This window comes from Crotalus tigris, unplaced genomic scaffold, assembly GCF_016545835.1.
Source record: "Crotalus tigris isolate CLP2741 ecotype Arizona unplaced genomic scaffold, ASM1654583v1 scf7180000024119.3904262, whole genome shotgun sequence".
In the NCBI taxonomy this organism is placed as follows: Eukaryota; Metazoa; Chordata; class Lepidosauria; order Squamata; family Viperidae; genus Crotalus; species Crotalus tigris.
The window spans coordinates 2322540-2339379 of NW_024100396.1; the positions used below are offsets into that span (position 1 = coordinate 2322540).

Consider the following 16840-nt stretch of genomic DNA (forward strand, 5'->3'; position numbering starts at 1 on the left):
ACTCCTACAAGCTAGACTCCAGCAGTATGTAAATCGAGAATTACCAGAAGTACAGGCAGGATTTTGAAGAGGCAGAAGAACTAGAGATCAAATTGCCAACATACGCTGGATCATGGAGAAAGCTAGGGAGTTCCAGAAAAACATCTACTTCTGCTTCATTGACTATGCTAAAGCCTTTGATTGTGTGGATCACAACAAATTGTGGCAAGTTCTTAAAGAGATGGGAATACCAGTTCATCTTATTTGTCTCTTGAGAAACCTATATGCGGGTCAAGAAGCAACAGTGAGAACCGGACACGGAACCACTGATTGGTTCAAAATTGGAAAAGGAGTCTGGCAAGGCTGTATACTGTCGCCCTGCCTATTTAACTTATATGCAGAGCACATCATGAGAAAGGCAGGGCTAGATGAAACAAAAGTTGGAATTAAGATTGCCGGGAGAAATATCAACAATCTAAGATATGCAGATGATACCACTCTAATGGCAGAAAGTGAAGAGGAACTAAAGAGCCTCTTAATGTGGGTGAAGAAGGAGAGTGCAAAGGTTGGCTTGAAACTCAACATTAAGAAAACCAAAATCATGGCATCCGGCCCTCTCAATTCCTGGTAAATAGACGGGGAAGAAATGGAGGTAGTGACAGATTTTATTTTTCTGGGCTCCAAGATCACCTCAGATAGGGACTGCAGCCAAGAAATTAAAAGACACTTGCTCCTGGGGAGGAAAGCTATGGCAAATCTAGACAGCATACTAAAAAGCAGAGAAATCACCCTGCCAACAAAAGTGCGTATAGTCCAGGCCATGGTTTTCCCAATTGCAATGTATGGCTGTGAAAGTTGGACCATAAGAAAGGCTGAGCGCCAAAGAATTGAGGCCTTTGAACTATGGTGCTGGAGAAGACTCCTGCGAGTCCCTTGGACTGCAAGGCGTTAAAACCGGTCAGTCCTAGAAGAGATCAACCCCGACTGCTCTTTAGAAGGCCAGATCCTGAAGTTGAAACTCAAATACTTTGGCCACCTAATGAGAAGGAAGGACTCACTGGAGAAGGGCCTAATGCTGGGAAAGATTGAGGGCAGTAGAAGAAGGGGACGACAGAGAATGAGATGGCTGGATGGAGTCACTGAAACAGTAGGTGTGAACTTAAATGGACTCCAGAAGATGGTAGAGGACAGGAAGTCCTGGAGGAACGTTGTCCATGGGGTCGCGATGGGTCAGACATGACTTCGCAATTAACAACAACAAAGGAGAGTTTATTCACCATGATTTGGCCATTTGCAAAATTGTTATGTGTTGTTGTTGTTAATTGGGAAGTCGTTTCCTTGTTATGTGTAGCTGGTTGCAAAACACCAATTTATAAATTTAGTAACTGTCTTCCACAGGATACTTTTCCTGTTTACCTTTGATTATCTCATGATAAGGGTTACACTTGAGCCCAAAAAAGCACCAAACTAAACTTGCTCGTAGTTTTTATTTTCAAAGAATACCTTCAGAGACCTATTTGGAATCTTGAGGATTTCTTGGAAATAAAACTGATGCTAAAGGAGACAAAGATTAAAGATTAAGAAAGTCTTCATCAAGAAACACAAAGAACTAAGTTGTGAGCAATGTTATATTGAAAACAGTTGGTGTTTGACTTGCTGTGCATTTCCTGTTAAATATCCTGTTAAAGCTAGACTTCCCTTCCTTTATTCAACTCCCAATAATCTAATTTACTGAGTTTTCATTTTCCCCATTCTGAATACAGACTCACGATCCATTTCATCTCAGTTCTGCTTTCCTAGTCTGCAGAATGTGGTAGATGTTTTCTTCCAAATCCTCAATTCAGAACAAATCCAGCCTCCCATAATTTTTATGCTCAAGAATCCAGACTGAATTGTGTCAAAGGGCCAGATGTTAATTTTAACTGTACTTCATATCCTGCATGGGTCCATATTGCACAGAGTTCTCAAATGTAGCGATATAGCAGTAATATACAGGATGTTTTCTACCACGGTGTCCCCTTTAACAGCATTCTTCAGAGCAGTTTAAGATATTTGTGTGTCCCTGCAAAAACATGTTTGCTGCAGTTGTTTCCAACTGCATGATTCTATATTTGTTAACTAATTAATATTGTGCTTATTGTTCTTCTTTGTGTATATCACGCTTGGTTGCACAGCCCGCTTGTTTTTGCACTGTGCTATTTCATACAGCACAACTATCAGTGCACAGTGGATGCCACTGAGGGCTGAGTGGGAGTGACTGACACAAGGCCACCCAGCCAGCTTCTGTGTCTAAGTGAGAACTAGAACCTCGGTCTCTTGTTCTTAGTCAAACACCATAGCACTATGATGGCTCTTAATTAATTCACATTAATGCAATATTAATAATAAATTCTTGTGTTACTGAGTGGCATATGTCAAAATAATTGGGTAAGTCTGTTATCACACATCTTGGCAGGTATTATTTTTCACTTTCCTTCAAATAAGGAATCACAATATTAAAAATTATAAATTGTATTATGATCAAATCTAAGGGTGTTATGAATCAACATGGTCCCAAACATATCTTTACTAGCGCATATTACTACATTTTATATTGTTTCTTAATTTGTAAATAACTTATTTAAATTCTTTAATAAAAAACTATTTTTCACTTTGGGTCACAGAATGTTTAGTGAAAAATATTTTCCTACTTAAATTATACCACTTACATTAAAAGGAAAATGTCTTTTGATTTGAACTGGTAACTTCACTGACATATCCCTTCAGTTTTTCTGGCAATACTTCAAGTGTTATTTGCCACAGGCTTTGGGACAATGTTGTTGTTGTTTTATTTCCCAATACAGTCTACAACCTGGTATTCTCTGGAGATTTCTCATCCATGTATTAAGCAGACCTGACCCTGCTTAACTTCCACCTCATGCAAGATCAGCAAGATTTACCTGGAGATGGTGAATATGACTTGGTGATCCACTGTATTTTGGGATAATGATGATTTACACTGGAAGAAAGATACTTATTGCAGATTCAGGCTAGCAACTTAAGAGTAAAGCAAAACACAGCACCGAAATCAGTTTAAAGATTTTTCTTGGAAAAGGGACATGGACAGACTTTTTAAGGAAGTATACGTAACTTACACAGTTTATGACCTTCAGAGTGAAATGCAGCTACCACAATTACCAATCTACCTTTGCTGGGTTATGCTGGTCTACTCTTATGGAGATGCACTGGAAACTGTTTTATATCTGAATTATTTGGATAATTTATATTCAAGGTATTTTAAAATAGCAATCTGGAGTTGCCTGGTTTCGTGATTTTAATTTGCTTTTATGATATGGTAAGATTACATGGATGTGACAGATGAAAAACAAGATTAAGGTCATTAGATTTTAGAGGCTGAGAACAATGCACTTTTAAGATTTTTCATTTTTTTTCTGAATTAGTTATTGCTGCTTATGACATCATAAATGTCCCAGCTACTTCCTTAATAGATACAGTTAAATCTTTTTGCAATTGGTGTAGATTCAATGGGTTAGAAATGTTAACCACATCCTCATAACCTTTCTTTCATGCTGTCTGTATTTCTGCAGTGAATTCTAAATATATCACATTTGTGAAGACTGAGGTTTATCTGCAGGTAAGGCAGATATAACAGGTAAGTCACAGCAAGCAGCCTACCACGAAGCTGTTTTTTTCCCCTCAATGCACTTAAATTTTTATTTGGCCCCATAATTATATATATGTGAAACAAATGAAGAGACTACCTCTTCTGAGGAATGTTAAACTATCATTTCTTCCTTCCCTGCTTCCTTCTTCAATTAATACAATCTGAAAAAGATATATTGAAATTATTGATCTGATCACAATGCTGAGATTTTTGTAAATATTCACTATCAGATGAGGAAGTGTAACGGAAACTACAGAAACATTTATGAAGTAGTGCCTCAAGGCAGCCCAATCAAAGATCATTTATCCCTGAACACAACATTTACAAGAATAGTTACAAGATCCAGACTTTCTAAGAGTCTCTGCACAAATACAAGATGCAGCACTGTGGTACAATGATGGACAAGGCTAAATATAATTAGTCATCTTCTTTGCAGTTCAGATAAAATACAGACACAGGTCTAATACCTAGCAGCCTTGCTGCCTTCATAATTTCTAGTAGGGTTGAGCAGACATGTGATATTCAGAAACAATCTGGATTAACAGAGAACTGAATGAGAAAAATAACAGATGGCATTGCAATAGCTCTCCCTTCGTATGTGATCTCTTGGATGGGTCCTACATATATGAAGCACTGGGTTTCATTACTGTGTACATTGTGATCCCACAGATCAGTCCCTTTCAGTTTCCTGCATCTTCACAATTCAACCACTTTTGGGAGCTGGATATTTTTCTGCTTCTAAAAGAAGGCATATGCTTCACTGGGAAGGGAGTGAGAGGCATTAGCAGGCAAATTATTTGTCAGCTTAAAAGATGCCAAGTGAGCTCCATAACAATGACATCACCCTCATTTTGCCAGCGACAATGGCACTAACAAGAGGATATAATCAACAAACCACACAGTTAGACTAGCAAGGGCAGGTGCAATGTCCCCCCCCCTTTTTTTTTTTGCTACAAGTAAGTCAACATTCGTTTCCAGCACAAAACTATTCCTTTCATTACAATGTTAAGCAGAAGTTGGCTTCCAGAAGGCGCTGCAGCTGCTGTTGCCACTTCTGCAGATGCTTTCATTAATTTTATCAAGGACACACTGAACTAAGTGCTTATTCAGCACAATGGCTCCTTGGAAGCAGCTGGAGACATAAAAACAAACTCTTTGGAAAGTGGTACAACTAAATGCAACATGTACATTAAAAGAAATGAAAGGAAGAAAAACTGGAATGTCTTAAAAATTGAAATGCAAAGTCTAATAAAAGCAAGAGAAGCCAAGGTTGCAATTTCATGGTTTGAAAGGGTCATAAAGAATAGTGTCATGTGACTGTGTTGCTGAATGATGGTAGTTCTGGTAGTCCCAGTTGCCGTTCTTAAGAGAGATTGTCATTAAACAAGGACCTCACATAATCATGATTTCCTGGCACTTTCTCCACTGACTATGTAGGAAGTGGCGGGTGTGTGTGTGTGTGTGTGTGTGTGGAGAGAGGAGGAGGGAACATTGAAAATTGAATAGAACTGGTAGATTCAGCAGTTATTACAAATCAGTTATAGGTACCTCAGCATTCCTCATCTAATCATGTAAACAGCAGGCACAGTTCCAATACTAATGAGTAATTGGGAGAGGTATAACAATTTATTTTTAAAAAGCTACAAAGTCTTTATTACATATGTTTTACATGTTATTTTTTTTACATCTTAATATACCAATTTTAGAAAAAAGAGAAATAAAGAAAAAAAACAAATCATGAACTGAGAATGATTATTAAGCAATGGGAGCACTAGCCTCTAAGAAACAAAATACATTTTGCATGTTGATTAGTTCAATTAAAAAAATTACACTATTTAGTGTTAGGACTCCCAAGAGCAGCGTAGTGGCCCTTCTTCCACTAAGAAGGTTGAAAGCTCAATCCTAAATAGCAGATATTTCTCTCTTAGGGCACAAAGAAAAAAAAATCTGCTGCCAACCTGCATGGTGTCAGGAAGGGCATCTGGCCAGTAAATGCTCAGCTCCATCCAGTCACCTGGCTCTACCCCAAATTAAGGGATTACAGAGTTATAAAAGGGGAGTGGGTGAGTACATGAATGGACAAACCAACTTCATGAAGATAGTTATACATTACATATAGTTCTTGACTTATAACCATTTGTTTAATGACAGTTCAAAGATATGATGGCCTTGGAAAAAGTGACTTATAACCCAAAGTTAGGACAGTCACACCATCCTCACAATCACAATTGCAATTTTGGCACTTGGCAACTGACTCACATTTATGGCAACTGCAGCATCTAGTAGTCAAATGATTGCAATGTGCAACTTTCCCACTCCAAAAAGCAAAGTCAACTGCAGAAGCTGGATTTGCTTAGTAATCATGTGATTTGTGTAATGACCATGACAATTTACGTAACCATGATAATCATGGTTCTAAAATTGGGTCTGGTCACACAATGACTTGCTTAATGACTACATCATTTAGCAACCAAAATTCTGGTCCAATTGTGATCATAAATCAAGGACTACCTACTTCATTCATTTTAGAAAATCTAGGTTCAGATTACAATCCCAGAATATAAATAACCTTTACTACTGCTAATGTAACAGATGGATAAATCACAGGCTAGTTTAGTACTTAGCTTAGCTTCATGAAAATAGCTCCCAGGGGTCTTCAAACTTGGCAACCCCTAGTACAGACCATTCTCCCTTTGCATACACTTTAGTTCATATCTATAATTTAATTAATCTCAATTACTTCACAAACCAGTGTGTGGCAATATTTCAGCATGTTGATGCTGAAGAGAACTAATAATTCTATATGAATTTCTTGAAAAACACACTAGCGTGTGACAAGTATTTTTCTGAAGTGCCTGCTTTCACCTCCCTTCAGTAATACATCCAGTGAAAGCAGACCGGTGAACTGCAGTTGAAGCTGGTTCCTCATATTCCACTAGTGTGGAGAAACAACAAAGCAAAATCCAGAAATAATCTTATTGATAACATGGTCCACCGCTATATGAGACTCAGTCTTCTCCAAACTCATTTTCTCTTCTGAGTTCATGCATGTTTGACAGATATATTACTCACAAATACTATTTTTCATGTTTATTTTTAATAGTTTCCACCTGGAACAGCTGCCTGGGATGCCAATTTCTTTTTTTTTCTCACCAGTCTTTTGTAAATATTTGAAATAGCTATTTATTAACAGTTGCACGTTTATTCAGCACCGCTGTTCAGTTTGTGAACTGGAATTAGCTTTTATGCCTCATTCCTCCCTTCCATCCCTCTTTGGCTGAGCTGGGAAAGCCTCCTGCTTAGGCTCAATCTGTCAAGATTAAAATTATGCACCAGCTGAGACCTAATCAAAGGCGTCTGACCCGGTTTGCAAATAAACCAGAAACAAGAGTGGATTTTCCCCTTCCTCTGGGGCACTTAATCTGTGAGTAAAAGCCAACTAAGCATTTTACAACTTCTATTTTTTGTATGAATGGCAATACTGCCTATCAACATCCCCCGAATCACAGGCTATATTCACCATCGATGATATGTGCATAATAGTATTTTACATATAAAGGACTAACTGTAAAATCTCATCCAACACTACATGGAACAGAATTTATTCATAGGTTCCCCTTCATTTTTATTATCTCCCATGTGGCTTTCAGCTCTTATTGCATTGTATAAACCTAACCACTTTTATTTTGCGGGCTGTTACAGTGGATGGACTCTGAACATACCAATAGTCCTCACTTAACAAAAAGTAATGGGACCAGAGTTTCTGTTATTAAATAATGCAGTTGTAAAGCACACATCATATGACCGCACTGCTTAGTGATAGCAATCCTAGCAGTCCCTATAGCCATTGTTAAGCAAGGATCAGAGGTCATTACACGAGAAATTCACTTGATGGGACTTGTAACTTCCTGCCATCTTCTAACAAGCAAAGACAATGGGGAAGCCAGCAGGAAGCTGTAAGTCCTGGTCACAACAAGCTTTACCTTAGGCATCTCTCAAGCAGGCTAGCAGGGGAGTGGAGTTTTGTGGCATGGCGGGATGCTCAGTGTGAGTGTGGCAAGCCTGGGGGTAGGCAATATGGTGCGAGTGCACCTGCTTGCTCCAGGCCCACACTTGGCTGGCTGCTGGGGACCCCTCAACAGAAAAAAAGTCATGAGTGGGAGTGACTTACCAGAGCAGTTTTGACTTTCCCTGTCAGTTTCCCCACTGACTTTGCTTGTGTGAAGCTGGCAGAAAAGATTGCAGGTGATGATCACGTGACCACGGGACACTGTAACCATTATAAATGCAAGCCGGATGTCAAAGGGGATTATTTCTTACTGAGAGGAGGAAAAGCTGATTAGCATTAAGATATCCTTTTAATACTTTCCTTTGAAATTCAAAAATAGAAACACTAAGTGGTGATATATATATATTTAAAAAAAAATAGATCAACGAATAAGAAATAGACAGCAGATTCTGACAGCATCTTGCAAACTGGTAGGTACCTCACAGGATAATATTCAAGTAGGAGCAATCCCAAAATCAGGTAGAAAGCACTGGAAAAAAGTTTATAAATGGCACAATCAAAGGCCCCAGGCTAATTAAGCTGAGGAACAGTAAAATAAATCAGAAATAAAATGAACATAAACATACCCAAGCTAATGTAGTAATTAAGACCCTAGGTTAGAAACCAGGAGACTGTGAGTCCTGCCTTAGGCATGAAAGCCGGCTTGGTGACTTTGAGCCAGTCATTCCTCTCAGCCCAACTCACCTCCGAGAATTGTTGAAGTGGGGAAAATAGGCTCTCTGCCTTGAATAATTTATAAGTAATAAAGGTGGGATTAAAAAATATCTAATGAATGAATTCAAAACAACTGAAGGAAGGAAAATTAAAATGAATAAAAACAACACCGCACATAAAACTCTTCCTTAGGGTCTCCACTTCACTGAACCGAACCACAGGATACATGATATTTTGGGTCTAGAAGCAGTTTAGAATAGAGATAGTAACTTGGTGATATCATAAAATGGAGGGAAGTTTTGGCCTGTTTGGGCAGCATGATCGGAATAAAATAAATGCTTCGAGCATAGGGAGGCACCTGTTTTAGCTTAATCACAAACATAACCCCCAAAATCATAGCACTGAAAATAGCTGTATAAATGGGTTAAGAAGTTGGTTCTATTCCTTATGTACATATACATTCTCCTTTGATTAGAATCACACCACTGCTAGTTGAGATAAGTAAGAATCAATTAATTTGTGCAACCAAACCATGCTTCAATCAATGCAGGTTAAGACTGCTTTTTTCTCAATATTTGGGTTTTGACTCGTTCCAGGAATTTGAGAAAGACAGCCTTTCCCTATTGCTAAAGAGAAAATGTCAGTTCTCCACCAAATTAATTTGCTTTGGTATCAACTGGTCATACCAGTACTCAGGACTGCCCACGCAGAGACAAAACAGAGCAAAGAATATGTTCACATTTACCTCAAAAGGACATTTTTCAGACTTCAGAAATACTTCAAAGACAGTTAACAGTAACATAAAGGAGTAGCTTCTTCTACAACTAATTAGATCTGACTAGAATCCCAATTTCTGTTGAGACTGCTTAAAATTTAGTGAATCAGATGCCACAGAAGCTATGTTGCACACTGTCAGACACAGCTTTTATTTGTAATGCTGTCTGCATAGTTATCCATATACTGGTAATGTTTTGTTTAGGCTATAGCAATTCACTAAGCATCGGTAAGACTTTGAAGGCAGTTCAGAAACTGCAGTTAATCTAAAATACAATGGCATACATTTTAACTGGATCCGATAATATGGAATATAGTATGCCACAGTCACCTGCCTCATCGCACGACCTCTGTAGGTGCCAAACACTAAATAAAATCTAGCTCATTTTCAACTATTGTGCAGCAATGTTTTAAAAACATGTGTTCATTGATGACCTGGGATCAGGGTAAATCCTGTCCCATGAACTTGCCTGGTTACCAAGATGCAAGCTAAAACTCTTTGTATCCCCTTGACAGCTAAGACAGAGATGGCAACCAGAGTCAGTTGCAGGATGAATATACCCCACCCACCATCATTTTCTTGCATAATAGCCGTTTTATTCTATCGGCTGCTGTTGAATAGTAAATAGGATGTATAAAGTTTAAGATCTGAAATATTTTCAGTAATCAAATATATATATGTATGTATGTATGTATGTATGTATATGTATATATAAAAATTAAAAAAATATATACAGGATACTTTCCTACAGAGATTTTGCTCTGTGGCTCTGCCATCATGTTTACTGTAAACAAATTGATTATTTTCCTACTCAAACTATAAAACTTCTGTTTCGGGATTTGCAATGGTGGAGTTCCTGCAGGGTGAAGCATTTGCTTAGGGTTTACCTGGCTTTCTGAAATCTGAATTAGGACTTTAAGAGACTTGATGTGCGGTTTTATTAACGAGCCTGATCTTCATCTTCTTACTCAATTTCAAAATACCTATTAGAGAATCGCTGGGTCTAATTCTCCTTCTGATAGCTTTGGGTGTGTGTGTATGCTATAGGATTACCAATACATGATTTCTTTACTTTTGGTTCTGTCCCATTGGTCCGTTTGGTCTGGATTATTCTCTGCTGTTCTCAATATTTCCAGTTTGTCATGAGTAAATTAAGGTTTAAATATTCTAAAATGCCATTAAATTATATCTGGAATTTTACAGTTTATGAAGAATTTGGGATAATTATCAGTTTTTTACTTTGCCTGAATCCCAGTGATTCTAGGTGGTTCACAAGTAAAAACATCTAGGACAAAAAACAATACAATGGCAAGGACAACACACAAAAGATGGCTTAAACTAAACAACAACAATATATGGTGATTGAACTGTAACAAAGAAGATGATCTTGTTATTTTCGAAGGATGTATGGGCATTATAGTCTTAATAGTTGGCTTAAAGAAATGTGTTAACTCTGATCTTTGAATTCCCTTTGTACAGATAGAAAGGAGAGATCAAACAATATGGGTAACACATGATCAAGACTTTTCTTAGTCTTACCTTTTCTTCTTCATATCTATTTTCATTATTTATTATGCACAGAACTGTTTGTATTGTTGAATTGTAGATTTTTCCCTGGTCTTATGGGTAGGAAATGAGTAAATTGTTACTGAAAACGCGGGAAAGACAATTCCATGGCCAACTTTAAAAAGCCCTGGAGGAGTTGTAGATCAGAAATCACTCCATATGGAAGTATCCATTGAAACAGGCAAATAAAAAAGTTAACATTCCAACTTTGTTCAGTTCAGCATAAGTAATCTTTGACCTCATTGGTGGCATTAATTCATCCATCTGGAGACCTTCCTGATGTGGAGGCCAATTCCCAGAATTCCCAGCAATAGCTCTGAAGGCTACCAATTCTGGGTATTCAGGAAAAGGATCCAGGCTGTGGACCGCTGTTCTATGTTACAATATCTTTCATTAATATTGTAATAAAGCTGTTAACATTTCTCTCACAAATGGAATGGAATGGAAAATTGGCTTCCCAGAAAACTGAGTCTAAGGAGCAAGATTTTGTTCCACTTCATGGCCTGCCATACATTAGATCAGTGTTTCTTGGCAATATGACGATGTGTGGACCAACTCTCAGAATTCCCCAACCAGCATGCAGTAGATAAACAAATGTAGGTTTAATCCCTATTCTAAGTTGTATTCCAGAGCAGCAGCATTAGAATTACTCCTCTTTTTCTTTTTTTTAGACTGGATTTTCTTGCACATGATGCCAAGTGTATAGGCTTGTCCTCAGCTCTCTGACTATGTTCCTCATCTGGAAAAGACTGAAGTTCAAATGAAACTGATATGACATTAATATATTTATGGAACAGTCAACATGAATATGCTAGCTATGTTGTTGTTTAGTCACTATGTTGCGCCTGACTCTCTGCGATCCCATGAACCACAGCATGCCAAACTCCCCTGTCTTCCTGAACTGCCAAAACCCATGCCCACTATGTCAATGGCACTATCTAACAACCTCATCCTCTGCTGTCCCCTTCACCTTTTGCCTTCAATCTTTCCCAACACCAGGGCTTTTTTCAATGAATCCTCTCTTCTCATTTAGTGTTGAAGAAATAAAGCTTCAACTTCAGTATCAGTCCTTCCAAAGAACAGTCAGGGTTGATTTTCTCAGTATTGCTATAAGGAACCTTAATGAAAATATATAATCTTTATTGATCAGGGAGAATAGCAAAAGATTAAGTCTTGTTTATTATATTCAAATTAAACTTACAAGTCTGTTTTAGTTACATAAATACATATTCAATTGATCTATTTAATTTCCATTCATTATCCTCTTACTGGGAATTTTCTGTATATTAAGACAGTGTTTGGAAGACCCTGGATACATATGATAACAATAATAGTAAAGTTGGAAGGGACTTTGGAGGTCATCTAGTCCAACCCCCTGCTCAGGCAGGAAACCCTATACCATTTCGGACAAATGGCTGTCCAATCTCGTCTTAAAAACTTCCAGTGTTGGAGCATTCACCGCTTCTGGAGGCAGGTTGTTCCACTGGTTAATTGTTCTAACTGTCTAACATGTGTGGGAAGAATCCAGAGAAAGAAATATTTTGGGAAATATTAAAAAGGCAGAAAAGGATCTTAAAGGCAGAAAAGCAAGCCCATTTTTTCTTAATAGTCCAAGCAGAAACTCAGCAGAAATCAGCTTTTAGAAATGCAGATGTAATAATCCATTCAGGAAGGTTGGAGCCAGGAAGTTAGAAGAAACTGATCAGATTAGGAAGACAAATGCTTCTAAAAATTATATACCCCACCCAAATTCTAAAAAACATGACCTTTGGGCACATAATAGGATTAACCCACCAATACCAAAAGGGCACACTCAGACTTAGGTCAAAGTACATGACACAGAAAATACAAAGCCTCATACAGGAACAGAAAAAGAGCCCCAGAAGGTATAAAAACCCATCACTCCCAGAAAATGTGGTCAGTTTTCCCAGAGCCACACTTCTGTCTGGTTCTGCTCTTCAGTAAAATACAACCTTCTTTCTAAAGCAGTCTCCATTTTGTTTATTCCCAGCTTGGACTGGACCCTGATGAAGATTTTTCTTCAACACATGCTTGATTTGTTTCAGGTTTCTGATGTAATTTTCTGTGCTTTCAGCTTGCTTATTCTCCACAGCAATAAACCTAAAATCTAAAACTTTTTGGAAAAAACTAAAGCTCTGATAAATTCATATCTCTTTCTTACTGATAGACGGATATTGACAGAGAAGGTTTTGGCAATATGCTTGGATGGCTTTCTACTAAATACTATTGACAAAAAAGCCAACCAGAGGTAGCAAAAATCTGACAGCTTTCCCAAACTCCAGATAAGTATTTTAGACTCTAAAATGACTAAGAATTATGGAATGAGAGAAATGATACAAATCCAGTTTTAGTAATGTGCAGTTAAAGCTACAATAAATTGAAAAAACTGGTTTCCGAAGGAAAAAGATTACTTTCCAATTCTCTACAATAGGGTCTCCAAACTACAGTCTGCAGGCTACATCCAACCTTCCAGAAGGTTCCTTCTGGCCTGTCAGCTTCTCCCATGTGCCAACTGTCTCAGGGCTGGCCAGACTAGGAAGAGGAAGCCAGCTGGTGGGCCACATCCTTTCCCTGCCGGGGGGGGGGGAGAGGGAGGAGTGATTTTATTTGCTCATTTTTAAACTGATTTTCCCCCAGCCCTTGAATGTTTATATAATATTCAATGTGCCCCTCAGACTGAAAAATTTGGAGACCCCCACTCTACAAAAGGGGCAGTTGAGAATGTAACTTATTATAAAATCATTCTTTCCTATTCTTTATTAAGAACAACTTATTAAAAATAAACCAAGAATAATATGCCTGAGATAAAAAATTTTTTTACCACAAACTAGAGCATTTTCTACATTAGATATAGACAGACTATAAACTAGACAGGGGAAAAAAACTATCTGACAAATAAAAAGACATCCTCAAGCAATATTCCTCCTTTGTTTGCCACGGTCCTCCATCATGACTATCCTATACACAGTAATTTTCCACAATATAAACAGGAATACTACATAAAATCCAGAAGCAAGCCTCAGATTCTCATCTATGCTTCTGGGAAGGATTTATTATGGTTAACTGATGAGCAATTCTTTTTAAAAAATATTTATCTTTATGATTGTTGTGGGCACTCAGCATCACAGAGCATCAATTTCTCTTGCTTTTACTCATTAAATCAAGTTATGCCAGCAATGCATTGTGAAGTTCCCGCAGTTTGAGACACAGGGTAATATAAATAAAGGCATCTCAAGAAGTCACCACAGTCTTGAAAAAAAATAACTTTCTTCAGTAACACAATTAATGTATATCTTTTGTCCAATCTCTCATAATAAGGAACTTCTTCAATGAAGATTCTGATCTAATTCATTAGAAGTTATCCCAAACCCAACAGAAGCTAAATATAGATTTTTATAGTATTTGGAAGAACTACACACCAATATTTTTGAACAATCTTGTCAATTCAACATTTAAAGATAATTTATTCTATTGATCCAGCTGAGAATGCCTATAACCAAACATTCACACGTCTGAAATGGTATAGGGTTTCCTGCTTGAACAAGGGGTTGACTAGAAGACCTCCAAGGTCCCTTCCAGCTGTGTAATTCTGTTAATTCTTTGGGGTTAGCTGGAAGATACATATTACAGAAAAACTGGTGCAAAGAGTCCACTGTGGGTGACTGGGTCTTGCTTGCCATGTTAACTGACAGTCCTCTTGTCTTTTGGACTTCCATGAAGTTTGTCACTGGCTACCTGTGCATTTGATCATTGTCCCTCCTGGATTCTTTGTGGGGAGGAGTGGAACAAATCTCATCTGGGAAACACCACAAATGACTTAACTTTGACATGGTGTGAGAAAAACTGGTGAAGTATAATTGAAAATAATTAATTCCTAGTTAGACTAATCCAAAGCAGCAAACTTTAATGTGGGGAATGGAAACCTGCAGGAAAAGGTTAACAAACCTATTTAAAGGTACCAAGATGAAAAGAAGCTGAAAAGAAGAAAAAACCTGCTTCTATTCTCTCCAAAATCTTAGGTTCTCTGGGGAAATACTATATGTTCAAGGCAATAATATAAAAATGTGGAAAAATGCAATGTGCAAAAACTGAACAAGGGAGCTGATTTTTCAGAGAATTTGGTATGCACAAACATTGGATGGAACTCCCTAAACTTTACGAGGGCTAATAACTGAAGGTTGTTTTTCTGCCGTGAATGCTGCTTTAATCTTCAGCTCTCCAACTGGCTGATTCAATTCAAACACGTGTACCAGGAATGCCTGGGCGCAGAAGGAGATAGGCTTAGAGTAAGACATTAGCATACATCCTTCTTGCTTATCTGCAAATGAACAGGGACTGCACATGGTATGGTTACCATGGAAAGCTCATTCCGTGCCTTTGTGTTTGTCCTTTACATATCAAGCCTCAATAATTCATCACCAATCCTAAATATGTGGGATTCTTTCACAATCAAAGTATTAGGCGCATATTTAAAAACTGCAGTGAAGCTAGATTTTTTCTGGTAACTAAGGTAAGAGAATTCGAAACAAGAAAGAGCTTACATCTAGTAAGCTTTCCTCTGAACCAGAGGATTATTTAAAGTGTTGAACAAAGATTAAATCTTAAAATATTATTATTTTAGAATCACACTAATAATTCAAAATCCATATTAGGGCAATACCTGAATTATGTTAACTTGCATTTTTTTAAAAAGCCCCCCTCCCCCGATTTTTCTTTTTCACTTTCTTTGGGATTAGTTATTCCTGTTTCTCCTCACATAGTAAGAAATTAGGGTTAGGACCCATTTGAGTTAGCCCTCTAGATCAGAAGCTGAGGTCCATAAGGAAGGCATTACATAGAAACAATGGTTTAAACATGTGGGAATACTCAGAAGCTATTTTCCCTAGTATTAATAGCTTGCATAGTAACAAAATGCAAACATACCTTATTTAATTTTTTTTTGACATAGCATAAAACCCACCATTTTTTAAAGCAAAATAAGGCATGGAATATTACATTTTTGTACTGTTACATACAGTAGCCTTTATAAGCTACTCAACTAATAATAGCTTAAAGACTATAAATATGTTTACTTTTCTTGAAGACCCATTAGGAAGAATTACATGGCTAATGAAAAAACACCTAATTATTCATGCTGTCCTGAATGGCTTTTAAAATGACAGACTAGTATCAAAATATTTATGTTGGCATTATAGTGTTTCTACATTAGCAGAGTCAGCAACAGAGACTGGAACATAAAAAGGGAAGAAACAAAGACAATACAAAGCTAAACTTCTCAAGAGAAGAATTTCCCCTTTAGTTGGTATCTTTCTTCTTTGGGTTTCAAAACGATGACAAGAAAAAAACATTGATAAAGGAAGAAAATCTTATTTGCTGCCAAACTAAAGCCATGCATCAAAATCAGGCATAGTGAGAAGTCCATAAGTACAGACATGTGTGAACTGGTATATCCATATGCTTGTATTCCACCCTGCCCCCAAATACACATACACACAACTGAAGACAAGGGTACTGGGAAAACCTTTTGCATGAAAGTTGATTCATATTTTTGTCTTCAGTTCATTCCTTTTCACATCAAAACCCTTTTCTCCCATTCTATTGAAAACCCAAAATTGCTTATTGATATTTAGATGAATAGGTTTATTTTGCATCATGCTGGAGAGAGTCAAACATAAACTGCATTTGAGCTACAGGCTTGGAAAAAAAATCACCTGTTAGATGGACTCTTGCATCTTTAAAAACAAACACCTAAACCAGGGGTCCTCAACCTTGGCAACTTTAAGACTTGTGGACTTCAACTCCCAGAATTCCTCAGCCAGCTGGCTGAGGAATTCTGGGAGTTGAAGTCCACAAGTCTTAAAGTTGCCAAGGTTGAGGACCCCTGACTTAAACCCTTAAGTTAGAAACACATACAGGATAATTTACTGCACAAACATTGCTTTGAAAAACAAGTAATGTCTACTACTGTTAGTCTTATATCGTGTTATATATTATTATGTTATATTTTTACAAACTATTGGTATTGCACCAACTGCAAACACTACCTTTCAAAAATCTGATCCTAGTAGATCATAGATCCTGCAAAGAACCCCTAAGACAGAAGGTTAATTTC

At 37.5% G+C, this 16840-nt stretch overlaps 1 protein-coding gene across 2 annotated transcripts in view; it reads right to left on the bottom strand.

Moving 5' to 3' along the window:
• CDKAL1 (CDK5 regulatory subunit associated protein 1 like 1) overlaps positions 1-16840 on the bottom strand; it is a 310567-nt gene that overhangs the window by 169771 nt on the left and 123956 nt on the right. The window contains exon 9 of one of the 2 annotated variants that reach the window (XM_039322659.1): positions 7815-7913. The exons of the other annotated variant lie outside the window; for it this stretch is intronic. Coding sequence (XP_039178593.1) covers positions 7815-7913 — 99 coding nt within the window. The remainder of the gene's footprint in view (positions 1-7814; positions 7914-16840) is intronic. 2 annotated transcript variants of the gene reach the window in all.